An 11,465-nucleotide genomic window follows, 5' to 3' on the forward strand; every position below is an offset into this window, starting at 1 on the left:
GTCCGGGCCGCTTCATCTCACAATACCGCTGAACCAAAGTATGGCATGCTGGTAAGCAGTATGACTTATATCGCCCACAACTCACTTGTGTTCTACTCGTGCATAGCATCAACGCATAAAACCAGGCTCTGATACCACTGATGGGGAACGTAGTAATTTCAAAAAAAAATTTACGCACACGCAAGATCATTGTGATGCATAGCAACGAGAGGGGAGAGTGTTGTCCACGTACCCTCGTAGACCGATAGCGGAAGCGTTATCACAACGCGGTTGATGTAGTCGTACGTCTTCACGTCCGACCGATCAAGTACCGAACGCACGGCACCTCCGAGTTCTACACACGTTCAGCTCGATGACGCCCCTCGAACTCCGATCCAGCCGAGTGTTGAGGGAGAGTTTCGTCAGCACGATGGCGTGGTGACGATGATGATGTTCCACCGACGCAGGGCTTCGCCTAAGCTCCGCAACGGTATTATCGAGGTGTAATATGGTGGAGGGGGCACCGCACACGGCTAAGAGATCTCAAGGATCAATTGTTGTGTCTCTGGGGTGCCCCCCTGCCCCTGTATATAAAGGAGCAAGGGGGAGGCAGCCGGCCAAGGGGAGAGGCGCGCCATAGGGGGGAGTCCTACTCCCACCGGGAGTAGGACTCCTCCTTTCCTTGTGGGAGTAGGAGAAGGGAAGGGGGAAGGAGAAAGAAGGAAGGGTGCGCCCCCCTTCCCTAGTCCAATTCGGACCAGACCATGGGGAGGGGTGCGGCCACCTTTTGATGCCTTTCTCTCCTTTCCCGTATGGCCCATTAAGGCCCAATACGAATTCCCGTAACTCTCCGGTACTCCGAAAAATTCCCGAATCACTCGGAACCTTTCCGAAGTCCGAATATAGTCGTCCAATATATCGATCTTTACGTCTCGACCATTTTGAGACTCCTCGTCATATCCCCGATCTCATCCGGGACTCCCAACTCCTTCGGTACATCAAAACTCAATAAAACTGTCATCGTAACGTTAAGCGTGCGGACCCTACGGGTTCGAGAACTATGTAGACATGACCGAGACACGTCTCCGGTCAATAACCAATAGCGGGACCTGGATGCCCATATTGGCTCCTACATATTCTACAAAGATCTTTATCGGTCAGACCGCATAACAACATACGTTGTTCCCTTTGTCACCGGTATGTTACTTGCCCGAGATTTGATCGTCGGTATCTCGATACCTAGTTCAATCTCGTTACCGGCAAGTCTCTTTACTCGTTCCGTAACACATCATCCCGCAACTAACTCATTAGTCACAATGCTTGCAAGGCTTATAGTGATGTGCATTACCGAGTGGGCCCAGAGATACCTCTCCGACAATTGGAGTGACAAATCCTAATCTCGAAATACGCCAACCCAACAAGTACCTTTGGAGACACCTGTAGAGCACCTTTATAATCACCCATTTACGTTGTGATGTTTGGTAGCACACAAAGTGTTCCTCCGGTAAACGGGAGTTGCATAATCTCATAGTCATAGGAACATGTATAAGTCATGAAGAAAGCAATAGCAACATACTAAACGATCGAATGCTAAGCTAACGGAATGGGTCAAGTCAATCACGTCATTCTCCTAATGAGGTGATCTCGTTAATCAAATGACAACTCATGTCTATGGCTAGGAAACATAACCATCTTTGATTAACGAGCTAGTCAAGTAGAGGCATACTAGTGACACTCTGTTTGTCTATGTATTCACACATGTATTATGTTTCCGGTTAATACAATTCTAGCATGAATAACAAACATTTATCATGATATAAGGAAATATATAATACTTTATTATTGCCTCTAGGGCATATTTCCTTCAGTCCGCCTCCTACTCCTCCCCCGCGTGGTACTCGACCTTGTTTCGCACGTTTTGTTGGACGGGTGTCTAGACCCGCCAATCCTTTGGCCTTCTTGGCGGTTGTGGCAACCGATGAAGGAGCGCCCACCGCTTTCACCGCTCGAGCAATTTGATCATTGTACAGATCATTCACTTTTTTCAAACTTTCCTTTGAAATCTTGTTGCTACCTGTCATGTTTCAATCACCTGATACGAAGAAGAACAAACCAGTTAGTACAGATGATACAACTTGATGTAAATACAATAAATATATCACATATGAAGAATAAATGGAATTTTCACAATAATACATATAGTTGTTACACACACAAATACATAGAGTTGTTGCACACATGAATACATAGAGTTGTTGCACACACGAATACATAGAGTTGTTACACACACGAATACATAGAGTTGTGACACACATACATAGAGTTCTCACACGATTACATGGAGTTGTTAGAAATAAGGGTCAATATTAGGTGCAACATTTGGATCAGGGCTTTCATCATCGCTATCACGCCCGTTCGTACATTCATCCTCGAAGTCTTCAGGGGGGCCCTCATCCTCATGTTTTTTTGCTTTCATTTTGAAAATGACCCCCTCTTGGATGCTTGTCACGCTCCGCCACTGCCACTAGGGGCTAGTAATTGCAAGTAGGCACCATCTTGCCGAGGAATTTAATACCATGGCAAAACTGGCTACAAAACAACCAAACCTGAAATTGTGGGTCAAGTTCATCATAATATGCTGCTGTATACTACTGTAATGTACAGTTTTCAGCCTATTTTTCCTGTTTTTGAGGAGTTGATATTGTCCAATGCATGATAATATGCTCATGTTGCTTATGTATATTTTCAGCTATTGTAATGTATAGTTTTCCGCCTATTTTTCATATATTTGAACAATTCATATTGTCCAGTGCATGATAATATGCTCCTGTTGCCTATGTACTCTTTTCAGTCAATTTTTCATGTATTTTGGACAAGTGGTATGGTTAATATTCACCATATATATTTTGTTTTTCAGATTCTGATGGGAGCACTGGTAGTAAGTACCAGAGAGTCCCAACTGGTAGGACCGAGTCATCCGCCTCCCATCAGGCCACAACCGAGGCATCGTCATCATCGGATGGCGATGCCGAAGTGGACTTAGATGCACCAGATCCGATGGTGGAGGCCGACATGGAGGCCTCGGACGGCTCGGGGTCTACCTCGAGCAACACTTCCAAGAGGAAGAAATCCGGGCGTGGTCCGGGGGGTCCCGGAACCAACTGCTGCCAGCAACCGTCCTGTCATTTGCCCGACAGGAGAGGGGTAAGCGAGCATTACCTACACAACAAGGATGAGCACGATGTCACCATGGCCACTCGGGACATCAATGCTTTTTTTTGTAAGTATCTTGACTCCGACCACTGCATTTTTCCATATCCAAATCCTTGCTTGCGTGGATGGTGAGAAGATGCCATATGCTTTCTTGTAGCAAACATTTGCTTGCGTGGATGGTGAGCAACAGAAGGCGATCAAAGGCATCGTGAAATCTGCCCGAAAGATACTCTCTGACACCAAGCACACGCTGCGGTACAAAGCCGTGATGCAGTGTCGGCCGCTTGATGACAAGGGAGAGAAGATGACAAGGAAGACTGCTTGCCAGACCAACTTGTCGCGAGAAGAATACCTGTCAGTGGTAAGTGACTACATCGGTTGCTAGTACTTTGATTCATCCCTCTTGTTCCTCAATTATTCGATTTTGTCTGACTAGGTGAAGAACCCTGGATGAAGGACGATTGTTGGGAGGCCCTAGTTGACATGTGGTGTGACCCAGCATGGCAGGCGCAACATGTGGAGAAGGGAAACGATCGAGCCAAAATGCCAGGCCCGGCTCATGTCTAGGGGAGCCGGAACCTAACCGCTCTCAAGCAACACATGGTATGTGGATTAAGATGTTAAGTTTTTCGCACGGTGCATCTTGGTTCATTAAACTTGATGGTTAATTTTGCAGGAGGCGAAGGTTGGTCGCCCGGTCCACATCCTGGAAGCCTGGAAAGAAGGCCACAAGGGGAAGGATGGTGCCGAGTTCTGCAGCAAGTCGGCGGAGGAGAAGTGAGGGACCTTCAAAGAGGTTTTCCAGGAGGTGCACGGGCAGGAAGCAGAACCTATGTCCAAGCCCCTTGATCCTGAGCTTCTCATCATTGCTGGCGAGGGGAAGGGCCATGGCCGCCACCTCCTTTGCAACGGGGCGATCGCCACCTCCTCGCATCGCAAGTTGCACGAGATACGCGCGTCGAGCACCAGCTCAACTCCGTCCATACGGAGTCGCCCAACCGCCGCATCACGTGAGATAGCGCGTCTCAAGGTTAGCATCCTAACCTTTCATTTATGTCCATGCCTCGAAATAGCACCGTTCCAACCTATATGAGCCTAATGCCATGTTACAGGATTTAATGGCGCAGCGGGCTGTTGAAGAGGAGCAAAGGCGGCAGGCTGAGCAGGAGTCCAGAGAAAAGGAATGGGAAGACACGAACAAGAGGTTGAAGCTGCTTGAGGATCAACTACAGGTAGAACATTATCTAAACTAGAGTAGAAGATTCATTACATAGGGACGAACCGCCCTCAAGTGACTCTACTCTTATAGGTTCTTATGCAATCTCGAAGCAGTGCAAGTGATGCCCCTCCTCCTCCTCTGGAATGTTAACTCGATGGCCTCTCCTCCTTAAGATGATCTATATATGAACAAGTGTACTTCTATTGTGACGTGCATGTGTTTTGCAAGTAGTGACAATATGTATGAATTTGCGACTTGTGTGTGACGTTTACTAGGATAATACATTCGACTTGTGTGTGACAATATGTGGACTATCCCTAATTATGCCTATATATATGTGGACTAGATCAAATTATGCCTATATATGATCAAATTATGCCTATATATGTGTGGACTAGATCAAATTATGCCTATATATGATCCTTCTACCAAGTACTTATTTTTATCTGTAGGGATCAGAAAAGAAATAGCTTAAACAGCAGAATGGATGGGAAAGATTTCCGAGAGCAACACTCGGAAAACTACATATTACCGAGAGCTACTCTCGAAAACATGGTCGTCTGGGAGACCTCCTGTTGTGCCACAACTTTTCCGAGAGCAGCTCTCGGAAAAGAAGGCGACATTGCCGAGACCAGCTCTCGGCAAAGCTATGTAAACTGTCAGCTCCCATGTGGGCCACGCTGTCCTACTGGTCAGGAGGATCGCCGAGAGCAGCTCTCGGCAAACATATCGTCATTTTTTTTTCAAGAATATTTAGGAAGTTATTTAAAACTTTTACTGATAAATGTGACCAGTGGGACCACATGTCAGTTAGAAAGAACACACACAAAAAAAGAAAATATATAGGATGTTGCATATGCTTTGCCGAGTGTTGGGCTGCGACTCTCGGTAAAGTACGCAGTAACTGACGGAGCCGTCTGTTGCGGACGGGCATGCCGCGTGGCTCCTCTTTGCCGTTAGCGGCTCTCGGTGTCTGCAGGGTTTGCCGTGCGGTGCCTCTTTGCCGTGAGGCAGTGACGGCAAAGATGGCAGTTTGCCGTGAAGCTGGGTTTGCCGAGAGTGACACTCGGCAAAGTTTGCTTTGCCGAGTGTCCGTATTTTAGCACTCGGCGAAGAGTATTACACCCGGCGTACGTGAAAATTCCAGTAGTGAATGTGCTCCACAGCTTTGTTCATGACTGGACCACTCTTTTGATCAACTAACCGACGAATTTTGCTATGAAAACAAGTAATAATGACGTCCATAATTGGTTTCCGGAAATTGTCTTTTGGTACTCCCTACGTCTAGGTGCATACGTCATCTTAAGTTGTGCACCGCGACCTAAGATGAGGTGCATAAGTCAAAACGGAGATAATTGATAAAGAACTTAATGTTTATTTGTTAATTAATAACATTGCATGCAATGAACTAATCACTGCATGTCGTGTTTGGTAGTCTCAAGTCATTGAAAGCATACATGTCCCACATATCTTATTGGTTGTTTTTTCTTTCTTTTTTTCCCGAAAAGGGGGGATTCCCCGGACATATCTTATTGGTTGATTCCTTTATTTATTTCAAGAACAAGAAACGAAGTGTGAGTTAATGCGCCGTGCCTAAGTGTTTTTAAATTATTTGATTTTTGTAACGTGACTTATACACCTAGAAGGAGGAAATATTGGATTTTGGACAGCGAAGTCTCTCAGGCTTTATGACGAAAACCACCCGTAAATAGTGATTCCATTAGTAGGGTGTGCAGAATATTCAGAAACACCAGACCTTGGCCAGATTAGCTAATTCGGTGTTGTTGGCTTAAGCAGGAATCAAAAACAGTAGAGCAGCAAGCACAAGTCTCTCACAGATGAGAGTCTATAAGATCTCATAGGACAAACGGTGGATTATTTATCTTTTTGGAAAACAAAAGGTGGAGTCATATGTGAAAATGCATTCAGATCGTAATCTCAAACATCAAACCTAAGGCGAAAAGAAGGAGACAAACAAACATGACATGGTCTCAAGAAAGAAGGAAAAGGAACCCAAGGACGTATATATGGTAAGCACCGTTGACAAAGATGAAGAAATCAAAACGGAGATAATTGCAAAGCTAGAAAACAAGGCAGGGGGAAATAAGCACGCCTGCCGATCTCTGCCTTTTGATCAGCTGGATCGGCCGGTGGCGTTGCTCACAAGTTATACTATTCTCGTGTTGCACGAGGCAGGAGGAGTACGTAGGACCAGAGCTCCAATTTGTGGCCTCCTGTCTCTCTCACACAGCACAGGCGCAGGCTTGGTCGTGCTGCGCTGTTCGATGGATGCCCTTTTATTTTGGAGGAGCTCGTCCTTTCGTCCTCCTCATTAAGTTTGATGCACCTCTTCTTCCTCCTCCCTTCCACCGGAGCCGGGTTTATCTTTGGCTAGCTGCCACCTGCGCCTCTGCGCGCCATGAACTCCACTCTCTTCATCATCGGCGTCATAGGTATGCCGGCATGCGCATGCATGAATTCTTCTCTCTCTCTCTCTCTCTCTCTCTCTCTCTCTGTTCTTTGACCATACGGCTTGGATCTTTGTGTGCTGCAGGGAACATCATCTCGGTTCTGGTCTTCATTTCTCCCATGTAAGAAGAGAATCAGATCAGTTCATGCATGCATTTATACGTACAGAAGCATTTCTTTTGTTTCCCTTGCTGCTTACACGGCTGCCTGCCGGCGTATATGGTGGCACAGCCCGACGTTCTGGAGGATCGTGAGGAGCAGGTCTACGGAGGACTTCGAGGCGGCGCCGTACGTGCTCACGCTGCTCAACACGCTGCTATGGCTCTACTACGGCCTCACCAAGCCCGACGGCCTGCTCATCGCCACCGTCAACGGCTTCGGGGCCGTCATGGAGACCATCTACCTCGTGCTCTTCCTCGTCTACGCCGCCGACAAAGGCAAAAGGGTACGTAGTACGTACGTGAGGTCACACGGTCTACAAATACAACCCATCTGTTTCTTTTTAGGCAGCAATTTACTCCTGAATTTGCTCTTTCTATCCGAATTAATTGACGCAACCTCTATACAATGTCCATTTTACATTATATACACTAGAGGCTGCGTCAATTAATCCCGGTCAGATGGAGTACTTCTTCTTTGAACACATAAATTGTATTACTACGAGTACAATCAGGATTATATCCCCTAAACTGTTTGGTTAATTGAACGTTTCTCGTTAAGGGAGTTATAGGAGTCGCTTCCCCGTAAATGGGAGTAGCTTGTCTTGACCGAGTTAGTTGCTTCCTCATTAAGGGAACAATTAATAAGGGTGCTCATGTAATTTCATACTCTAACGTATTATATAAACCAAAGTATAAAAAACTACAGTAATTTTGCATGTAGGTGTGAGATATCATAGTTTTATCAAAACAGAGTATTTTTGGAGTATTCACAATACATAGAACCTGTTTGGCTGTTGCCGCATAACGCTGTAAATTTTGCTGTTTAGCCGTTGCGTTTAAGCACTCAGTAGCTCTGTTTTTTAAAAAGAGGTTTGGGATACTTTTTTTTATGCAGAGAAAAAAACTGCAGTTTGTCCAATACTACAGTATTAAAAGCAAAGTTGTTAGGGGCAACCAAACAGCTCATTGTAAATAAAACTATGGTAATCTAAAAAACTGTAGTATTCTCAAAATACTTAGAAAATACTTTGCTATCAAATGGGGCGTAAACTATTTAATTAGTGGCTACCTTTAGTCGCAACATATCTTTCATATGAATTGTGTGTTGAGTCGCATTCTTTCCCTTCCGTCGACTTGTTTCAGTTGTGTTAATGTTGTTACTTTTTATACCTTTTCTCAAGTTACTCTAACAGTACACTACTGTATTTCTTTTTGCCAATTTTATGATATAGTTTGTTTGTGGGAATGTCATTAATTTTACAGGTGAAAACCGCAAAGTTGGTGGCAGTGTTGGACATTGGGTTTTTCGGGGTCGTTTTCGCAGCCACAACATTTGCCATTGGTGGGCTGGACATAAAAATCATGGTTATTGGCTTGATATGTGCATGCCTTAGCGTGTTCATGTACGGGTCCCCACTCGCTGCCGTGGTAAGGTCATTCAACAAACAAATAAATTGATCACCATACTTTACTTAGCTATTTAGGTTTCTATATGTACTGGATTGTGATGATTTTTTTAGAAATATTTTCTGTTTTTCTATTGTTCCGGTGACTGACGTAGAGTGGCCTTGGGATATAGGGTGTTTAATTGCGCTACGTGGACAATTTATTTTCTAAAGGACATATGTAATTGAAAAATAATTGTTTAAGTAGTTAAATCCTAGCAAATAACTCGCTTTGAAACAATGCTAGCTAGGAGCAAAACTACTCAACTTTAAGGAGTACTAGCTGTAATTTTCCCACAGAAAAATAATCCCTAGATATAACCAACACCCATAAACATCTTCTTTCAAGTTGTATAGTACTCCAAAAGTATGGATGTGTGCATCGGAAGATGCAGAGGCCGGGGCTAAACCCTCCTTTTTTTTGAAAAAAACTACAAAAGTTATACCAATATAAGCATCTTTCGGACAAAAGTCAAATGGTATGTTTGTTTTTGCAACATAAAACTAATATTGTGTAAGTAAATTGTGTGGTCAAATTTAGGCTCAATTTTTTTAGGTGGCCTTGTATATCTTCACAGCAGAGTTGAACAATAAAATGTACTAACAATCCTGCACAAAACTATAGTACAATATGGAATATACAACGAATAGTATTTATAAAAGATTGATCCATATTTTTATGCAACCAGATCTTAATTCGATGTGGGAAAGTACTACAAGATCATCTCTAATCATATACTACATACATACATACACACACACACATCATGAGATAGCCATTTTGTTGGGATACGCAAGATTTTGGTTAAACTATACAGGTTCCACTAGCTAACACTTTCTTGTACGGCATGTGTACACCTTGCGTCCAGACAAGAGATGTACATATGGGTAGATCAAGATATATAAGTCGTCTTATAAAACGAAACCGTAGGTGGGAACACGGTATGTGGAATGTAATCCATGGATGTCATGTTGAATCTTCTATTTTATTTTCTTGGCTGGGAGATCTGATGCGGGTTGTTTGATTGGACGCTGAAGTCTGAGCTACTATTTCCAGAGGAAACAGCCAGCCAAAGCAGTAGCTGGCTGACAGATATCTTTGTGCTGCATGGACCTAAGCTAGCGAATAATTATAGTAGTAGTTGGCGAATTGCAGTACAGATTTTCTTTCCTAAAGCTCACCGCTACGTGCATATCATCACTATCATCCGGACAACGATGAATTTTAGCATGCCCACTCTCAGCCGTAGCTACGTGCAAGTGGGCCAGGAGCTTGATTGAAAAGGCCGGCCAGCTGCACGGGCTGTTTTCGTTTTCGCGGGCTTGGTTGTCACTTCCACGTCGCCTGTCTGCCCCGCTAATAATTCTCTCTCGACCATGGTACTGCTCCTGATAAACGTGTGTAAATTTGTGGCGGAGCAGAGAAGGGTGATCACCTCAAGGAGCGTGGAGTACATGCCCTTCTTCCTCTCCTTCTTCCTCTTCCTCAATGGAGGAGTCTGGGCCACGTATGCCATACTCGACAAAGATGTCTTCCTTGGGGTAAGATCAGAAGCACTTACATGTCTTATAGGAGTACTTATAATCAGGTTACTGAAAACGGCAGAATGTTAACCCTCTTCATGCAGGTCCCTAATGGAACAGGCTGCTTCTTGGGCGCCATCCAGCTGGTTATCTATGCGGTGTACATGAACAGTAGGGTCGCCTCTCACTCTCATGGCAGCGACGAAGCAGCTTCCCTTTTGTCCTCTGAGGCCAGCAAACATGGCCAGCACGATGCATCCACTCGTGTTTAGTGATTGTGTAAAATTATGTAATTTTCGCCGAGTAAAGCCCAATTCTTATCACATACTTTGATATTTTTTAAAGCTAGTTAGAGCATCTTCAACCGGAAATCTCACTTTATCCCCATTTGTTCGGACGAGCAGCCCGAATATGGCCCGGACAGGAGAGAATGAAAAATTTCACCCAACTGGACCCCCTCCCACCCACTTTATCCCTATATATGCCCCCTTCAACTGGATCTCTCCTCAACGTTGTTTGTAGACCCTCAAACTTAGCCCATATGTGAGGAGCATATGAGGGTGTCCGGGCATGTCCAAGCAGTCCGCCATGTCGGATCCGGCCCACCCGGATCACTTTCTCTTTATTCTTTCTTCTATCCCTCTCCCTCCCCTCTCTCCGCCCCTCTCTTCATCCTCACCAATCATATGCATGTGATTCTTATGGTCCTTGCTCCGGATCTTGCTCCGGGTCCACAAGTTGAGCGGGTTGGCTGGAACCTGAGGAGGTTTAAAAGAGAGAAAAACAACAAAAAATACCAATAGAACTTTGAAAGTTTGTCCTATCAGCATTAGTTAGCTTTCGCTAATCCCGAGCTTGAACAAAAGTGAATGCCTGTGGGGAAACGAAGAAGCCCTAGTTGCTGCCCTAGCCAGAAAGAATGCGAGAGTGAGCCATTCATACGTCAAAGAGTGATTAGTTTTTTAAGTTAGCCCATCAAATTAAGAGGAAAAAGTTGGAAGCACCAAAGTTAGAGAAGGCCCAAGACAAACAAGAATAGTCAGTCAACACCGATCAGGCAGGAGACAAACAATGAGCGCTCCATCATGTAATGGTTTAGAAGAGTCACAACCCTGCTCCCGCCCAGGTTTTTCCCCTTTCCATTTATTTCCCTCGGAGCGCAAGGGGAAACAGGATTGAGAATGAGTTAAAACACAGGGAGCATCAAGCATAGGCAATAGTTTTTGTAGGGGTGGGGCGCAAGCAAGCGTTTTCAGGCTTAGCTAGCTATCCTACTCACCAAAGACTAGAGCTTTGCCTTTGGAGCGCCAGTAGCACAGGGCGACTGGGCCAGCCCCAGACATATAGGGAAAAGGTATGGGGTCATGGCTGCGTGCACGGACAAATGAGGGCTTGGAGTGGACATGCTCGGACACTATCTAGGTGCGCCAACTAACGTATAGGGTGGCAAATTAG

The 11,465-nt window shown here is 44.9% G+C and overlaps 1 protein-coding gene across 1 annotated transcript; it reads left to right on the forward strand.

The window, feature by feature from the left end:
* Nucleotides 1-6,611: 6,611 nt before the first annotated feature.
* Nucleotides 6,612-10,374, forward strand: LOC123119344 (bidirectional sugar transporter SWEET16). The gene is made up of 6 exons (XM_044539125.1): nucleotides 6,612-6,864; nucleotides 6,966-7,002; nucleotides 7,112-7,325; nucleotides 8,305-8,469; nucleotides 9,909-10,028; nucleotides 10,115-10,374. The coding sequence occupies exons 1-6, from the start codon at nucleotides 6,831-6,833 to the stop codon at nucleotides 10,280-10,282; spliced, it is 738 nt and encodes a 245-aa protein (XP_044395060.1). The 5' UTR covers nucleotides 6,612-6,830; the 3' UTR covers nucleotides 10,283-10,374.
* The last annotated feature ends 1,091 nt before the right edge of the window (nucleotides 10,375-11,465 follow it).

This window comes from Triticum aestivum, chromosome 5D, assembly GCF_018294505.1.
Source record: "Triticum aestivum cultivar Chinese Spring chromosome 5D, IWGSC CS RefSeq v2.1, whole genome shotgun sequence".
Taxonomy (NCBI): Eukaryota; Viridiplantae; Streptophyta; class Magnoliopsida; order Poales; family Poaceae; genus Triticum; species Triticum aestivum.